This window comes from Dermacentor silvarum, chromosome 2 (assembly GCF_013339745.2).
Source record: "Dermacentor silvarum isolate Dsil-2018 chromosome 2, BIME_Dsil_1.4, whole genome shotgun sequence".
Classification (NCBI taxonomy): Eukaryota; Metazoa; Arthropoda; class Arachnida; order Ixodida; family Ixodidae; genus Dermacentor; species Dermacentor silvarum.
In genome coordinates, this window is record NC_051155.1 from 32,252,357 (window position 1) to 32,271,945 (window position 19,589).

At 44.8% G+C, this 19,589-nt stretch overlaps 1 protein-coding gene across 1 annotated transcript; it reads left to right on the plus strand.

Annotated features, from left to right (window-relative positions):
- The first annotated feature begins 145 nt into the window (after positions 1-145).
- LOC119441406 (WW domain-containing oxidoreductase) lies at positions 146-17,389 on the plus strand. Its single transcript, XM_037706031.2, has 3 exons — positions 146-637; positions 3,279-3,623; positions 16,579-17,389. The coding sequence occupies exons 1-3, from the start codon at positions 323-325 to the stop codon at positions 17,152-17,154; spliced, it is 1,236 nt and encodes a 411-aa protein (XP_037561959.1). The 5' UTR covers positions 146-322; the 3' UTR covers positions 17,155-17,389.
- Positions 17,390-19,589: the final 2,200 nt, after the last annotated feature.

Genomic DNA, 19,589 nt, shown 5'->3' on the forward strand with positions numbered 1-19,589 from the left:
TCATTTTCGTAACGTAAGTCATAGAATTTTCTGGAAACATTTTTGTAGGAAAATTATTAGGTTGTACTTCTACCCATCTTCAGCAACGCTCTGTAACTAGCAGCTGCAGGAACAGCGACATCATGACCTACGCATAGAAACGAAACTAACGAAACCACAGCCGGCGAGTAACCTCGGTACCGGTTTACCTCGCAGCGGCAAAACATGCAGGTTTGACCGACGCCAAAAGTCGCTCTCCTTGATCACAACGAACTGCCGCACTTCTTAATATAGCCGGCGATCACAAAGACATCGGAAATCAGCTTGATCGCGGCGTGCGAAAATGTCGAGTCTGCTTCCGGAGACTGACAGCGAGGACGAGCTGCCAGCGGGTTGGGAGGAGCGCGTCGCGACCGACGGCTCGGTCTACTACGCCGACCACCTGGGTCAGCGCACGCAGTGGACGCATCCGCGAACGGACAAGCGCAAGCGCGTCTCGGCACAGCTGCCCTTCGGCTGGGAACACAGCGGCGACGGCGCCTTCGTCGAGAGGGCCTCGGGACGCCGCAGCCAGACCGACCCGCGGCTCGCTTTCCCCGTCGAGGAAGGCGGCCCGGTGCCCCGCCAGCGCTTCGACGCCAGCTCGACAGCCATGCAGGTGCATATATAGCTAGGCGCACTTTCATTAACCCGGCCCGTTTAGTTCAACTGGCTGTTCACTGTTCGTTTCACCAATGGTAAAGCGTCTTTCTAGGCTAGTTTGCACCTTCATGCAGTGGCACATAGATCGTCGAACTCTCGATCGCTTCATTGGGGAGGCAACCGATGCGTCTTTGGTGTACTTGTTCGGTTTGTCAGCTAGTCCAACGTGATAAAGTTTCTTATCGAGCAGCTGAAAGTCGGGAGCTTCTCTAAGCTAGCAATAGTGCATGTAGCACTCAAGCAGAATTAGTAGAACGCATTCAGAGCAGGGGCAAAAGCAAACTTCGGCCAGCCAGTACGGCCCCTTTGTTAGTAGCACCTACCTTGTTTTTGTTTGTTTTGTATTTTTCTCTTGGAAAATGCCATTTATCGATGTGCAAGCATATCAAATGTGCAAGAACATTGCATTGTGGGGTTTTCCTCTCCCAGGTGAACCATTGCAGCCCCACAGTTGGTCTGACTCCATGAATAAAAATCCTGATCAATGAAATCATGGAGAAAACCACTGCAGAGGCATGATTATTTAACAGTTTCAATCTGCTAAACAATGTTGTGGTTAGTCTTTGGCTGTAGTCGTTGAAATATGCAAGTCTCATCGCACATACCGGTCTTTATCAAGGCATATCCTCCTGTATCTTTTCAATGCCAGCACAGTGACGACAAAGCCGAAGGTCACTTTCCAACCAACAACTTTCGCAGTTGTTGGTCGCAGTTATATGGGGACAAAGTGTCAACTATCTTTCATCGCACGTCATGCAGAAGGCAAGGAGTGGGCACAGACTGGTGCAGCACAGCAGCAGTGCCCACCTAAAGTGGCCTATGCTATAGCAACAACATGGATCAGATGACTGTGAATGCAGTGCCACTGCAGTGGACCTCTGACTCCCATGCATTGCGGATCAACTGGGCAGGCATTGAAAAATATAGGAGGCTGTGGTCATGGCTGGTGCTTTGCTAGACTGTGCGTCGCAAAACCAAGGTTTTGGTTGCTTAGCACTCTAAAGTTCTGCAGTTTCAAAATGTTTTCCAAGTTGATGTGCCTTGTGAAATCACTGGCATCAATTTGTAAATTACTAAAGTGGTTATAAAGTCAATTAACTAGTTTTTTTTAATTATTCAAAAATGGATTTAGATTTCTAGAGCGAGTAATGTCCACCTCTTCGAGTAATCCAGCTCAATGAGTGGATTTGGGCTATATATGCCACAGGTGATTTTTAAAAATTCTGTTTACGGGCTAAAAAGAGCATCCAATAGACTAAGGCAATGTCTGTGCCTTTATTAGTAATATTGCACTAAGAGCATGCCTCAGAGGGCTCCTCACTAAGTTTACACATTGGAAATATTAGAATACATATGCTCTACTGTGGGACGTGCTGTTATAATTTATATTGCAATTAACAGTAGAAATGTGGGCTTGGTGGAAATGTACATATCGTTTTACAAAAAAGAAAAATGAGAGCGGTCAACTGCAAATGCGTACAACATAAAATGAAAGACAAAATGCGGGGAACATGGAAAAATAAATTTATTGCACTAAATGTGACAACACTAAAAATTGTTGCTGTTGCTGAATTGAGTCAGTTCATAATGCTTATAGGGAGAAGATAATTTACAAAACAGGCAATGGGACGAGAGGACAGAGACACGGACTTGCCCAAAAGAAGAGTTCACTGTTTGTTTGGCTATTCCATTCTATGTTAGTTCACTATTGCTCCGAGTTGCCAAACCGTGTATCCGAGTGGCTCAGTCACTGTCTGCTGGTGAGCACAAGGGTGTGATTCCTGGCTGTGCCTGTCTCATTTCAATAAGGGTTTAAATTTAGGGAAATTTTCATACATCAAGACCTCGATGCACACTAAAAGGTTTTACACAGTTAATCCTGTACCCCACTTGCAGTCTCTTAGCGCAACGGTAGCTTTGGGGCATAGAACCCCATAATGTGTCATTTAACCCTTTCAGTATCGAATTTTTTGGAGGTGACGCACCCAGCGTCAGGTTTTTTTCTCAGATGTTATAAAACAACCAAAACAGTTTATTTTTGGTTGTGGAGAAATGAAAAAATAGCACGGCTAATGGCCAATGGTCTCTTGGTCTAGTCCTCACATTCCTATCTGACAAAAGGATTGTCGAAAGGAACATGGCGGCACAGAAACGTGGAAACGTACAGCTAGCTCAGTGATTCTGAAAGGATTAAGCTGCCCAAGTCCTGAGAAACATGCTTCTTATTGTACTGTGCTCATCGGAAGAACCCTTTTAAGCACGACTGGAAAGATGCATCTCGAATTCACCTATGCTAGTTCTTGCAGGTCTCATGCAACTGACGCTCCTAATTTTATTTGTTGCGGTATTAGTACAGGACATGGCCCCTGGATTACACAAATGTCAGCGCGACCTCCTATGCTTAATTGCAACATTAAAAGTGGCATTTTTCTTAGCATGAACATTAGTTGCATACAGGGCACGTAGTTTACACAAATGTATCCACATGTTTGTTTTTTCGACACAGTTGGCCAAATTTGGCAATAGGCGTGCACGGCTTGCCGTGTGTCACAGGTCGATTAATACAAATGCTTCTTTGGTAACCCCCGTTGTCACAGGTGCTGCACGGACGAAACTTGGACGGCCAGACGGCTGTCGTCACTGGTGGCAGCTCGGGCATTGGCCTCGAGACTGCGCTAACCCTGGCCTCGCATGGTTGCGATGTGGTCATTGCCTGCCGCTCGGCTGATGCTGTGGCCAAAGCCATAGCGCAGGCCAAAGCCGAGAGGCCCAGTGCCAAGCTGTCCTTTCTGCCTCTAGACTTGGCTTCCCTGCAGTCCGTGCGTGACTTTGCCACGGCCTTTGCCCAGCAGCGGCAACACCTCAACATGCTCATCCTCAATGCTGGCGTGTTTGCGATTCCACACTCGATCACTGAAGACGGCTTTGAGCGCACCTTCCAGGTTTGTTCCCAAAATTGAACACAGCTTGGGGCTGAAGTTTATGCTCGATCCAGACTCGTCTTTGATCAAAGTCAATGTCTTATTTTCAGTCACTGTTTGCACATGTGTAGTTGCATCATCCCATGCCGATTGCACTGATTTACTGATTCTGGCTTGCTCTTTATGGTTTTGCCATTCTTTTTTTAATTCCTGAGAAGTTTTTTCAGTTGCCCTGAAGTAGAGGTTGAGTCTACTCGAAGTAGAAAGTAATGTACATAAAGTTACTGCCACTAATTGTTGCAACTGTGAAGACTAAAATAAAGATTTTGCTCTCTAACTAGCTAAGTGGCATGCCACTTGACTCATGCATGTAAACATTGGTGAGGGCTTTGACAGTGTCTGAATTTATTTAGTCGCAGGGCTTTAATGCACAAGTTCAACAGACCACAAAAGTAGTACATGGGGTGGAATTAGTTTGCATTAAAATAATTACTTTATTTTTATATTCAAGATCATTAGAAGTCTCTCCCTGCTTTATAATCATGCAAATACTACTTCTGTTCCTAGTACCACAGTAACGGCAATAAGCATACAGTATATATGTTGCATGTGGCAAATATAACAGTGAGGTGGGAGCTACTTTTGTTGGTTTATTGATGCATGACACTTAACATTTCAAAACAACGCAGGGGCTTTGAGAGCTGGAAGGCTCGTACTTAATTTCAACAAGCTGGTATTTTTTTGCATGGAATGAAAGCTCAGTATATAGGTGCTTACGCATTGCATCCTCATCAGAATGCGGCCATATTGGCAGCAGATATCAAACGCAACAGAATTCCTTAGACATTGAGCTATATATGGCAGTGGTCATTTGGGAAATTCAGATCATATGCAGAAATAGTGTGGTACTCATGCAACACTTGACAATGCGTAATGTAACCTAGTTATTGCAGATTTGAAATATGCTACTAGAATGCTGTGGTGTGATGCAGCATCCCTCACAGAAATGTGAGCCACCTGCTATGAAATATGAACCACAGGCACAAGTAAGGACATGCACTGATCGCAGTGCACCTGTGCTGGGATGGTTGCCCTCGTGGGCACAAGGCTGTAAGGACACGTGTTATGGTCGCAGATCAGGCTTGTAGGCCAAGTTTGGAACCTGCTGTACTGATACACTACTTACTTCAATGAAAACAGAGGCACAGGTCCTTACGAGGAAGCCTTAGCTCGGGAACTCCTGTCTTAATACATGGTAATGGAGAAATTGTTTTTCTTGGCCACCACTGCACCGATTCTGATGAGGTGTGTTGCATTAGAAGGAAAAAGTTAGAATCTAGTGATTATAGAGAACATGTTTTACTTAGGCCTTCCGTTTCTTAATAAAAATTGTGAAAGATTGCAAAATTTTAAATATGTTACTATCGAATTTACAACTCTACAACCAAGAAATGAAAAAAAATATCACAGTTATGTAAAGTGCACCTAATAGCATATCTAAAGCGAATAAAATTGATATATTATACACCATTCTGGCACGTATCAGTAATTTTTGAGTAAGACTTTTTCAAAACCAGTCTAACACTATGACAATCTTGTGCAACTGTAAATTCATATATGAAATTTGTCTGCTTCAGATGCTGTAACTAATGCAGTTTACAAAACTGAGATATATGTTTTTAGTGCGCGGTTACAGATTTGTAAACTTCGTGCTTAATTTTTTTTAACTTACTAATATTAGGAAATTCTTGCAAAAAATTCCAGGTCTTGAATAAAAATTCAGCTTCCTATAATCCCTGGAATTTAACTTTCTTTCTCAAATGCGACAACTTTCATTCAAATTGGTCCAGCGGTTGTTTCACGAAAGTTTTTCTACATTTTACTTGTGTATGAGTATGGAAATCACAGTTGGCCCCGAGCTAAAGCTTCCTCTTAACTGGTGCAATTAAAGCTCTTTCCTTATTTCTTCAAGTGCACGCACGCTTTGACATCCTCAGCTGTCTCATCACAGCCTTATTACTGCTGCATGCTGTAAATGTTGAAATATGTGCAAGTTGAAATGACAATTAAAAGTACCCTTACTCAATCCAGTGGCACTGAACTCAAATATTTAATTAGAAGACCATTTTCAAAATTTCCAGCCAACCATATAAGGCCATGTTACACAGCCTTTCTTAAATTCATCCTTTTCATATGGCAGAGTGCCAAAGAAAATGTGCTTTGTTTTATTATGTGTCAGGTGCTATGGAACCTGTTGTGGTCTGTCAGTGCTCACAGTTACTGCAGGTGCTGTCTTTCTTTCTGTATAATTGGCTTGCATTTACTGACTCAAGCTCCTATGCACGTTGCTTATTCTGTAAGTTTTGTTGCAGCTGAATTGTAAAGTGGTTCTCAGACAACTCCCGTTAATTCTACCTCTATTAATAAAATATTTCACTTAATTCAAATGCATGGAAAAACCCCCACGAGAAAGCCTAAATTGCTATGGAAGGAAAACCGGTTTAGTTCAAACTCGAAAACATGACGCTTGGGTCAATTGGACCGCCACCAGTGTCCCCTCATGACGCAGTGATTACTAAAAGATTGAAAACAGAAGGAATTCAGCAGACGGGTGCTACTGCTTCCTTGTGCGTAAAGCTGCATCGTATAAATTAATTTTTATCTTTTACTGGCCAACACTCCTTCCGCCCCCGTGAATCCATTTGTCCCCGCTTGTTTTGTGTTGTGTCACACTGAAGCAGGTTTTAGACATGTGGGCTCTCTTTGCCTCACGCTTGTCTAGTCACGTGACGAGAGCAAGAAATAAAAATACATTACACACCGCTTCAAGCAATAAAAAATGTTTGAATTTACTCATTTTGTTGCCATTTGTTAATTCAACTTTCCGGATAATTAAACCAAATCTTGCTTCCCCGCAAGGGTCAAATTAGCGGAAGTCAACTGTTCAGATATGCACACACATGCGGAACAAATAATACAATTTTGAAGCATCCATCTTGCAGAGACAGGTTGGACCACGCAGTGGAATCTGCTGCAATGGCCCTCATTTTGTGGGCATACTTTTTGTACATTAAAGTCATCCACGTAAGCAGCTCTTTATTGCTATTGTATCAAAAACATAGTTGCGTTTGTCTGGCCAAGGATCGCAGGCATTGCATGCATTGCACTGCACCTGATCAGTTGTATCTGCTGTACAGTTGAACCTCGTCGTCGTGAATTAGCATACAACACGAAAATACCTTCGTTGTAAGCACATATTTGTTACAGCCCAGGCTTGGCAAAATGGGAAGGACGGCAAAATGGAAGACGCATGGCAACACCACTTTTAAGTTCTTGTACTACAGTGTAGACCGCTTATAACGTAAGTCGCCGGAGTCGCGAATATCTGCACTATAAGCGGTACCGCACTATAACTAAAACAACAATTTTCAAGCCCTGCACGTATGCAAAACTTGTAAGCCAAGCACGCAGACACGCTTTGTACTATCGCGCGCACATCGCGATTACGTTTTCGCCAGTGAGCTGGCGAAAACATAATCGCGATGTAGCCGGTGCTCTTCAAGCTCGACAGCTTTGCACCGAGTCAAAACGAAACAACTGCTTGCCGCAACCGCTGCGGAAAAAACCGTGACCGCTATCGATGCGATTATGAACGGCGACTTTGCGGTGCTGAAGGCACGCGCCTAACGCACGCGCAGAGTCAGGACAAATTAACTACCATTCGCTGCAACAACCGCAGTCAAAAACCGCGGTCGCTGTCTGTGCGATCATCGATGGCGACTACGCATTTTTTTAGGCACGCAGCCAACGCGCGTACCGAGTAATAATGAAACTACTGTTCGCTGCAACCGCTGCGGAGAAAACCGCGGCCGCTATCGACGCGATTTTGGATGACGACTATGCAGTTACGAAAGCGCATGGCCAACGCAGTGTTATCCACGGCGGTAAACGCAAGAATACAGGCTTTAAAGACACAAATAGGCTCAAAGCGTTCCGGCGTTGCTGTCATCCATGTGCGATTTCAACTGATGGCCGTGGCGATGCGGACTCCGCCCCTTCGTTTGGGTTGGACGCTAGTGCCATTCTTGCTCTTTTGCGTCGCACATTCGCGGCGCTCCTCGCTCACCGAGCTCCGAAAGTAGTCCGAATTAACCGATGTGCAGCCAAATAAGTCCGAATTAACGAGAGTTTGATTGCATTAAATAATGCATACGCCGGCCGGGAGCACGCACCTTGTTGAAAGCGTGCTTGCTGCCGCCCTTGTCGGCGAGATTTTCCCACGGAAGCCGCATTATAACCAGTATTTCGTCTCACGCGGCTGCACTGTAAGCGGTATGCATATACATGGAGTGCTATCGGAAAATTAACGGGAGTCTGAAAAGTCCGTACTATATCCGGTCCTGCATTATAAGCAATTACGTTATAAGTGGTCTATACTGTAGCTCCCCATGACATCACATCGTGAACATTGATAGCATCTGCTTGGGTCTATATATACGTAGTACATTATTTACTAATGGACTAGGACTTTGTTTTACTCTAAAGAAACCAAGGGCTCGGCCTAGCTAGTAGTCTTGAGAACTGTTCTGCACAAGAGGGGCAAAAATAGGTAGAAGTACTTTGTAACTCATTACTTTACAAAGTTACATGAGGGACGTGAGAAGCTTTGCACTCCATTTTCTCCACTAGTGGTTAATCTTTTACCACCAAATAAATGAGAACAAAGTTTTGAAAATATGCCTAATGCATCTATTCTTATTGAGCTTCCCCTCTTATGTGCCTGTTTAAGAATGTTTTTTGCCAGAAAATTCATTTATGAAGCAGATTGAGGTCATACTTAAAGTGTTGCGCTCTAGTGTCTATAGGAAGAGGACACATGCTATGCATGAGGGCTCCACCAGTATTTGGTGCCATTGCTATAAGTGTTGTCTTCTAGTAAAGTGCACAGCACAAATATCACTTGTTTTTTTAAGGCGAACGCCTTAAAGACACAGTCGGATGAGGCATTCAGCCTCATTAGACTGTGGCCTTGAAAAACGTGGCGTGCGGTACAGAAAGTAATGTGAGCTCGCCTCACGCAGAGACGCGCTCGTGCCAATGCTCGCGCATTCATCGTCTTCTTCCACAGCTGGCTCTGACACCACTCATCATGCCAAAAAAAGGCACAGTTAATCAATATAGAGTTAGTGAAGGCACTCAAACCCACGACCTTCTGTGGGAGTTGAGCCTATGACCTTTGGTCTTAAGGGACAGTTAATTAATATAGATTTAATTAAGGCACTTGAACCCACGACCTTTGGTGTTAATTAGGGTGAGGTTAATTAAGACACAGTTAATTATTTAAGGTAATGTCAATTAAGGCACTCGAATCCACCGCCTTTTGTCAGAAAAAACAAGTAATTAGTAACAACGCATTCTAATGCGAATGTCAAGTAATTTAATGAATGTCTCTTGAGCACGCAGGCTTTCGCCTTCACCCTCTTTGGCATATGCTAACGTGACTGTCAATTTTTTTATGAACTATTCATCTCTCATGTCCAACTATGTTGCTGGTTGCTCATACAAGGAAAGGCAGGCCCATTATGCATGCATTCTTCCATTTCATTGACAATGTCTGACAGACATAGCGTGCTCTGGGAGAAAATGAGCAGCCATGGTGCAGATTTGTGCAAGGTCTGTGTAGACCTTCGGTTTGACGTCGTATTGACTCCGGAATGTGGATTCAGTTAATAAACCTTTACTCTGATTCATACATGACTGGCAACACTTCTATTGTATCCTCCCTGTTCGTCCTTATCTTTTCAAATGCTTTTACCTATCACAATGCACCACAGATGAAATGTGGTGATGCATCAATTTTATAAGGCATAATATTTTTATGCTGCAAAATATGAAGTATTTATTACATAGGAGGTATTGCAGATCTGAACCTATTTACCTCAAAATGAGCCGAGTGACACTTTTCTATGGCCAGAAGCCACATTGCACCGCTAGAGCTTGTAACCAAAACATGGTGCATTGCATACTCGAAACACAAAGGTGCATTAATACATTATTTGATGTAACCTTGAGTGCACAAGGCGTAGTTGTAACATAGTTAGTCTACTTCTATTATTTCGCCCCTGACGGGACTGACAAGATTGATCAAAATATCTGGCGGGTAAAATTAAACAAGATGCAGAAAAATCGTCAAAGCACACCGCCAATTCATTTGACAGTATTTGCCCGATTCTAACACGCGCTTCAAACAAACGTGCGCCAATGCAAAGTAGAAAGGAAACATGGCAGTTACGTTAAAGCTCATATACAAAGTGGAAATCTAATGCTCAGCCGATTTTTCAACAAGAAAAGCGGGCAAGGGTCTAATATGTGTTGCACAATGGCAGCCGGGGGTGTTCTAAAGTCAGCTTCGCCGCAATACAGTCGTGTTATGCGGCAAAGCATGCAAACGCGTTTTTGCCCCTCCTTCCTCCCCCTTTTTTTATTTATTTATTTTTTTATTATTTTTTTTTTTTTGAAAGAGAAGTGGCGGCTGCTAGAATTGGGTCAATACCATAATCAGACATTGTGAGCTACTGTTATTGCTTGAAAATCTTCATTGGGCAAGCCGAGAAAAGGTGTTTTCAACGGGAGATGACGTGTGTTGAACGCATTCACGGTCCCCTAATTTCTTTAGAGACATGCTGCTGCTAAAGGGGTCGCTATTGTGAGGCTTGGGTGGCCGAGTGGAGCTCAGCGCAGCGGGAGCGGTGAATGGGTTCAAATTTTGTTTATTCTTGTTTGGTTGATGGAAGTGTTGGGGTGCCCGAGCTGTCTATATATATTGTTTTTCATGCTTTTTTGGTTTCTTGGTTGGTTTGGTGGGACGTTGGTGGGTGGCGAATGGTTCAATTTGTTTAATTTTTTTTTTTTTTTTTTGGAAGCGGGTTGTGGCGCACGTGTTGCATGGTGAAAGCAGTGTAAAGCGGCAGTTTTAAACCACGTTAGGGAAGCTAGCGGAGGTAGCCGGATAACGAGTTTGCCGTACGGCTTACCGTGGGGCCTTGTTCAGGTATTTTATTGGGCTTTCTCGTTAGGTGGACGGGTGGACAATGGCGCGGCAGGCTAGGAAGGACAGGGGTGATGACGAGCTGGTGCAGTGCGAGGAGTGCAAACGTTGATGTTATTTGGACGAGACGCACTTCGCCAGTTTAGCCGACGCTGAGGAGGCTAGCTTCGCGTGCAGGTCGTGTGAAGGATTTAAGGGAGCTGTGCGGCGGATGGAAGGGGAATGGGCAGCCAGTGTGGAAGAGCTCAAAGGGGAGCTGAAGGTGGAGCGAGAGCGGCGAATTGAGCTCGAAACTCGGATCGGCGAGTTGCTTCACAGGGAGGAGGCCGAGGCCGTCCTGGTAAAGCGAATAGCTGGCGAGCTACAAGAAGAACGGGAAAAGCGGGCCGTGCTGGAAGAGCGGGTGGAGGCGCTAATGTTACAGGCGGCGCGTAATCCCGGGTCAGCTCAGGCGGGCGGCGGGGACAGCGCGGAGACTCAGGCAGAGGCATGCCATGAGAGCAGGGAGGGACGCCTAGGGGCCGTTGAACAGCAGGCGAGAGCCGGCGGCAACACGGCGGTTCCACAACTCTACAGCGAGGTAGTGCGGCAGGCTTCGGGTGGGAAGGGACGAACGGCAGGGAGCACATCGTCACGTGTCAGTGGCGCAGGGCGGGTGGAGAACCAGCTAGCGCGAACTGGAGGACGACAATCGCAGGCGGGAGGCAAACGTGTAGAGCGAAGGGTCCTAGTGGTGGGGGACTCCAACGTAGCTAGGGTTAAGGAGGGCGTCCTTACAACAGTGAAGGCAGACGGGCGGGTGAGGGTGGAGGCCCAGTCAGGGAAGTGCATGGTTGACGCAATGGCAAAAGCTCAGAAGGTGGTATCGGACAACCTCGAGCATGAACATCTGGTCGTTATCCATGCTGGTCTCAACGATGGGCTGAAGGGAAGGAGCCAGAACCTAAACGGACAGTTAGAGGTTGGGTTGCGTAAACTCAGAGAAACCTCTGCGAAAGTGCATGTAACCATATGCACAATCTCACATGTCCGGGGCCAGGCTAGCGCGATGGAATGGAGGGTGCTTGAGGCTAACCAGGTCATTAGGGGTCTGAGCAGACCATTTGGGTACGGTATAATGGAGGTAAACCGGGAAGTGTACGAGTCTGGCTCCCAGCCTTTTGCACAGGATGGCATTCACTACAGTGGTGCCACGGGCTGGAGCGTAGGTAGTAGGATAGGGTGCCAAGCTACGGCTTTTTTGGGGGGACCCAGAGCCCTAAGACCACCAGTGTAGACGAAGACGGACCCAGAGAGGCTCCAAGATTCAAGAAACGTAGAATCAGTAGAAGAAATAGACGTAAGCACCAGGGGCAAGGTCATTCTGACATAGGTTACATTAACATGCAAGGTGACAGGAATAGGCTGAAGTGGGAGGAGATAGACGAGCAACTAAGGCAAGAAAAGCTGATGGTATACGGGTTTGTGGAGACACATCTTAGGGACATGGAGCAACCTCCCTGTAATCCTGACTATGCATGGGAATATTGCAATAGAACAGAGGGCAGCAGAAAAGGGGGTGGAATTGGTGCATTCATTCATAAAAGTATGAACTGGCAAAGGGTCAAACAGGAATGCAAGGAGCATTTATGGCTAAAAGGGAAAGTTGCAGGAGAGCAGACACTCCTTGACTTTGTATACCTGTGGACAGGAGCAAATGCCAAAGAGGAAAACAAAAAAATGCTGGAATGCATATCAAGTGACATTAATGAGCTAGGAGAAGGGTGCGAGATTATTATACTAGGAGATATGAACGCACACATAGAAGACATGGACGGGTACACAGACTCAACAGGCAACATGATGCTGGATATGTGTGAAATGCATGACTTAGTTGTATGCAACAGTACTGAGAAGTGTGAAGGGCACATAACATGGGAGGTAGGGAGCCTGCAGTCGACGATAGATTATGCACTAATGTCACATAGGATGCACGATAGGCTAAATGTAATGAGCATAGATGAATATGGCTCCAGAAGTCTAGGTAGTGATCACAAACGTATTAAGGTGAGTTTTAGAAGGGAAATGAAAGTAGGTAGGAGGCAAGATGAACAACCAGGTGGGATATTTTACTCAGAAAAGCAGCTTGAAATAGCAACCCAGCAAATTGAGGAAGTAATTTCAGAGGATACAAAAACAGAATGGACATATGCAAATTTAACAGGACTATTTGAGCTAGAGCTTACTAAGGTACGAGTCAGGACAAAAGGGAACAGAAGACGTAAACCCAAGAGCTGGTGGGATGAGGAGGTTTAGAAGGCCATAGAGAAACGCCAGGAAGCATCCAGGGAACACAGATATTCAAAGCAGAGGGGTGAACCAGAAGCTGATGTAGGCAGAAAATGGAGCAACTTCTTAAACTGTAGAAGGGAAGCATCCAATTTGATCAATGAGAAGATCAGAAGAAAGGGGAGCCAATGGTTGTCAGAAGTAAACAAAAAGGATAGAAAAGCAGCGAAGAAATTTTGGAAACATCTCAACTCCTTGAGTAATAAGACTAGCCTAGAGCAGAGGTTTATAGTTACAGCTCAAGGTGTTCGACTAGAGGGAGATGAGGCAATGGAACATATAAGAACAATGATGACAGAAAAATTTAAAGAACGAAACATAGCATGTGCTCAATCAGGTGAGGATGGACTAGTCAGTGCAGTGGCTCCACTGGCACAAAGCGAGTGGGAAAGGGCAGAGAAGAGGGTTTCTAGTAGCACGTCGACAGGTCCTGATGGCATCCCAATTATGTTGATAAAGACATTGGACCCAAAATCTAAGAAAGCATTAAGAGAGGCAGTGAGCAAAATGATAATGGACGGTAAAGCCCCTGACGGGTGGAGACTGAGCAGGATGAGCATGATATATAAGGGAAAGGGGGACAAAGCCGACATAAACAACTACCGTCCCATAACAGTGACGTCAGTGGTTTACAGGGTGGTGATGCAGATTATAAAGGACAGACTGCAGGCATGGGTGGAGAGCGAGGAGGTGCTGGGGGAACTACAAAATGGGTTCCGAGAACAAAGAAGGTTAGAAGATAATCTGTTCTCATTGACACAGTGTATTGAAATAGCAGAAAAGGAACACAGGCCCCTATGGCTTGCCTTTCTGGATATCAAGGGAGCCTATGACAGTGTAATCCAAAAGGATTTGTGGGACATACTGGACACTCTAGAGGTGGAAGATGGAGTAAGAAATCTTTTAAGAGATATCTATAAAAGTAACAGGGTGCTTATAAAATGGGAAAACAAGGTATCTGGGCCTATAGAGATACAGCAGGGGCTTAGGCAGGGGTGCGCTCTGTCACCTCTGTTGTTCATGCTGTATTTACAAGGATTAGAGAAAAAATTTGAGAGGAGCGGACTTGGCTTCAACCTTTCCTATTTCAAGCAGGGAGAATGGATTAAACAGTCATTACCAGGACTGATGTATGCAGATGACATTGTACTTATGGCTGACAGCGAGGAAGACTTGCAGAGATTAATGGACATCTGTGGTAAAGAGGGAGATAGCTTAGGTTTGAAGTTTAGTAAAGAAAAATCGGCAGTCATGACTTTTAATGATAATCAGGGCAGCGAGCATAGGATACAGGAGGTTACGCTGGAGGTGGTGGATAAGTACAAATATCTCGGAGTGTGGATAAACAATAGGGCTGAGTACCTAACGGAACATGAAAAATATGTGACGGCTAAAGGTAGCAGAAATGCAGATGTGATGAAAAATAGGGCACTGTGGAATTACAATAGGTACGAAGTGGTGAGAGGGATTTGGAAAGGGGTGATGGTCCCTAGTTTGACTTTCGGCAATGCGGTCCTGTGCATGAGATCAGAGGTTCGAGCAAGGTTGGAAGTTAAGCAGCGAGGGGTAGGTAGACTGGCTCTGGGAGCACACGGAAATACACCAAATCAGGGGGTACAGGGTGACATGGGATGGACGTCATTCGAGGGCAGGGAAGCCAGCAGCAAGATAGAATTTGAGGAGCGATTGAGAGAGATGGCAGAAAAGCGGTGGGCAAGGAGAGTTTTCAGTTATTTGTACATGAGGAATGTTGATACAAAATGGAGGAAGCTGACCAGAAAACTGTCAATCAAATATTTGGACTGCAGGAGGGGTGCAAACCAGGAAACAGCGGTTAAGAAAAAGGTTAAGGAAACAGAGAGGGGTCTGTGGAAAACAGGGATGCAGACGAAATCAGCACTGGGCACATACCGAACTTTCAAGCAAGAAATTGCCAAAGAAAATATCTATGATAATTCTAGGGGAAGCTCTTTGTTGTTTGAAGCCAGGACGGGAGTAATGCGGACTAAGATGTACCGAGTCAAGTACCAAGGTATAGACACGTTTTGCTGTGCGTGTGGAGAAGAAGAGGAAACGGCTGAACACCTCATACTTTTCTGTAAGGGGTTTAACCCTACAGTGCAAGGCAACGGGGCTGATTTTTTCAAAGCATTGGGGTTTAGGGACAGTGAAGGCAAAATAGACTTTAAGCGGGTAGAAATAACCAAACAGAGGTTATCTGATTGGTGGATAAAATTAAGGCAGGGGTGAAATTTCACCCACCACAAAGTACAAATTATGTTAATAGTCATGGCTAGGTGGCGTATGCCCCCGCCCGATTTAAAGGGTTCAGCCTCATCCATCCATCCATCCGGCTGAAGGTAGGAAGAATCGCAAAGCAGGAAAATGGTTTAACGAGGGTTAAGGTTACACATTATTACACACCGGCTGAACACGCCAGCGGCTATGGCTTGAATGATCCACCCATCGCGGGGAGACAGCAAAACAAAACGAGGCTCCTGGAAACGGAAGCGGGAAAGGTAGCTGACGATGTCGGCGCGGCTACTCGCTGCGCAGGACACGTTGCGCCATCTGTAGCAGCCCACACCAACTGGGCCAAGCACATCACTCGCACTATTGGGGTCACCATAGTCGGGCAATATGCCCATGCATGCTGGCTGGTCAAGTTCAAATTATTCAGCAAAGGCCAATTTTAGGATCAACATAACGAAACATTGGGCCCATAGAAATACATGGGCGCCAGCTGGGACCATCAGTCGAGATGGAATGATCCAGAAAATCTAATTAACTGAAGTTGAATTAACAGAAGTCTACTGTAAGTATTTCTGCGTAGCAAGTGTCGCAGATGAAAAAACAACTGCAATCTGTGAAACTTGCAGAGTGAGACTTGTGTGACTGCACTATATTTGCATATCTTCTGCAGCATTGCCTACTCTATACTATGTAAAAAAGTATAGGGGTTTGGTGTTTGTCATTAGGCTAAACAAAAGACTGGTTCAGTCTACAGTTGACTCCCATTAATTCGCCCCTTGTGGCACCTCAAGATTTTTTCAAATGATCCAAAAGGTCGAATAAAGAAACTGCAGCAAAATTAACACATTCGAATCTTGTTTATTGCTTGAAATAGTTAGTAATGTTTTTGGCTTCTTTCTTTTGAAGCTCAAATCAGCCAGCATGTGGCGAAGAGGGCCAACGTCTTGTAAACACTGTCACAGCATTGGACTGTCACGTTGATGGCAGTGTCATCATCTGTGTGTGGCCCACAAACCTCAACACTCTCGTGATCTCTGACAAAATCCAATATCTTGTCACATTTTTTCACAGACGACAAAATGCAAAATGGTGGGCTTAAGCGCTAACTTCCAACTGATATTTAATGCCACGTACTTTGAATTTATACACGCAGTGCTTATGCAGACAGCAAAGTTAGTGCTTGTGCCGTCACTTTGTGTTTTGTCTTTTCTATTCTATACTAAATATCTAAGAGTCATTAATCTAATCTCGAATGTTTCCCAACTACTCTGACTTCAATTAGATGTTTACCTTTGAATTACTGCGTTGTCATGAAACTTGCCTTCGCATTTGCCTTGACAACTGCAGGTGAATCATCTGGGCCAGTTCTACCTGACAATGCTGCTGGAACCACTCTTAGTTGCTTCAGCGCCGGCACGTGTTGTTGTGCTGTCGTCCGAGAGCCACCGCTTCAGCTTTCTCTCTGCGGCCAACTTGTCTGAAGACCGCCTGTCGAATCCGACGGGACGGGGCTTTTATCCCATGCTGGTCTACAATGACACCAAGCTGTGCAATGTGCTCTTTGCGGCAGAACTCGACCGGCGGTGGGGGCCACGGGGCGTACGTGCCTACGCCGTGCATCCAGGAAACATGATGTTCACTGGCCTCCCACGTGAGAGCTGGTTGTATTGGACTCTCTTCTTGCTCGCGCGGCCATTCACCAAGTCTGTGGCACAAGGTGCTGCAACAACCGTGCTTTGTGCCACAGCACCAGAGCTGACCGATGCCGGAGGCGCTTACTTCAACAACTGCTGCCAGTGCAGGCCGTCAGCCGCAGCTCAGGATGAAGTGCTAGCCGGGCTCCTCTGGAAGACGAGCCAAGCCATGATCAGCCGAGCACGGCTGCAGATTGGTGGTGAAAACGCTGAACATTTTGTACAGTGACTGAATGACAGGAAAAGAATAGACTCGTGGGCTAGTTGGGACTGCATAACTTGAGGTACTATAGTGCAACAGTGTCTGCAGGACGACAGAGGAGACGAGCTGTGTCTTTGTCTCCTCTGCCGTCTTGTGTTCCCTGTTGCACTGTACCTCAAGTTGAGTGACACGGTCTTGTGAAAAATAATTTTATGTAATAAAGCTTTGATGACTTTTGTAGGAAATGGCTACGCTACATAATATATTTTGAAGGAAAAAAAAGAAGAAAACAATAAGGTCACAAGGACGCTAGGCCAAGAATGGACAAGGACGCAATGCTCTTTCAACTGAATAACATTCAATTTGACATAAACACTGCTGTTTAAAGGAACCACCCAAAACATAATAGAGTAGTATACATGGCACTTGGCGACATCTAAAACTGGCATCAGCATAATGAGCAGCACTCATGATTAAACCCAACTGCACTGAAATCAGCCACGCAGTCATGAGCTTGTTAGCAATACAGAAACGCAATGGCAGCACCTGGCCCCACTTGTGGTCTCTCAGTGTGCAGACGTCACTGAATAGAAGAGAGCGGATGGTGCCCGCTTGGCCCACCACCTAGTACTTTAATGCGTATCATGGGCAAAGGCCACCAACCAGTAGCAGTACAGGCAGGAGCATAACCTCCTCAGGCTCCTGTCTTTCCTTTATCTTTTTTCTCTTTCTCTCTCAGGCTTAAAGAAGGCAGCTCAGGGGCATATCAGTTCTTATTGTATTGTCTCCGGTGTGTTACCAATCTGGAAAAAACTAAAAAAGAACATTTCACTCTTTTGATCTACCATTCCTGATCCTTTTTCGAACCACTCACTTTCTGCAATATGCTCTTTAGGCATGTGAAAGTAATAATACTACGTCCTTTCTCTCTTGGAAAAGATAATTATAGTTAATCTTGCATAAAGCAACCAGATTATCCATGCAAACAGCTTACACACCCTGAAAATCTACCTGCACATTGTGCGGCATGCGTATGTGAACCAGGCTTTTCTCATAAGTTACCGCGCACCATTTTGACCCAACTAGCAGAGATATAAATGACACATTTCAAATGCACAATACAGATAGATGTGTTAGCATCATCAATAGCCTAAACTGAAAAGGAAATTCTTGAATGCAGAGCATGTTAAAAAAAATTTTGAATGTCTCAAGCACACTTGTTGACGAGGTCAGTGAGCTGTGCAGTTTAAATCGTCATCTTCATTTAAAGTGAAGTTTTCTGTGCAAACCGTCCCAGACCTTCTTGACCATGGCTGCTGGCTGTGTGGGTGCTGCTGCTGCCTTGCCGAATATATTTGTGGATATGGGGGGGGTCTCTGTGTTTTTGAGATTGTGTGTAGAGAATATTTAAAAATAGCCAGCAGCAGATAGCATAATTCTAGTCAGTGAGCTGGATTACTCAGAGTCAGACATTGCTTGCATGAGAAATTGCAATGCATAATTGACTAATTATGAAAAGTTTGCCAATTAACTTTCTAACTAACTATTTACGGCAAATATTGCAATTTATGAATTACAGCCGGCGAGATCACAAGGCGTATTCAGGTGAAACAAGTTTTCAAGATGATGCCAGTTTCGAGATATTCATTCCCAAAGTGTGCGACCAAATGCATGGGCATTCCAGTTAATTTTGTGCTACAATGCATAAAACAGTGGTTTGATAAAATAACTAAGTGAAACAATACTGTATTTTTACTGAAAGTTTCACGGCACGTAACTCGAAACTTGTGCGATCCTTAAAATTTGTTCTAAGTGGATGTGCCTTGCAAACTCACCAGCTACAATTGATAAATTGCAATATGTGCCATGAAGTAATTCATAGGTGCATTGGCACCGCTGCATCCAAGAAGCTCGGAAGCCGGTATGGCCCTGGTGAAGGAAGTTCCACTTGCGAAACTGTTGGCAAATAATAAGTAATTGTCTGACAATTCTGACAATGCCCCGATGTGCCTTTGTTTCAAGTATATACATACATATAACCAACAGTGGTCTGCTCTGAACCACTGTCAGTTGCACTTTGCCCCTCGAAGAGGCAGGACGTGTGTTGAGTGAGCTCCTGCACAACACATTTCTCAACACTTTTCAACACATTTCTCTCACATTTACCACTAAATTTCCACCGAATTTTTTAGACTGTACTATCTTCGAGATCGGCACATAGTCTTGGTGGGATATCTAGATACCTACCTACATAGCTGGAAAGAAAACTGGTCTGAGAATGCCAAGAATGCTATTCGCATTAAAAAGCTATCAGCATGCATTCTCATAAAATATTTTTTTATTTCCTGTACTAGCGCAGTTTCTACTGAGGTATACATTACAAGTTTGTCCTCAACAGTGAAGCATTCAAGCACAGGAAGTTAGTTGTGTGCAGCAGGTGTCCACAGGGGAGCATTCTATGC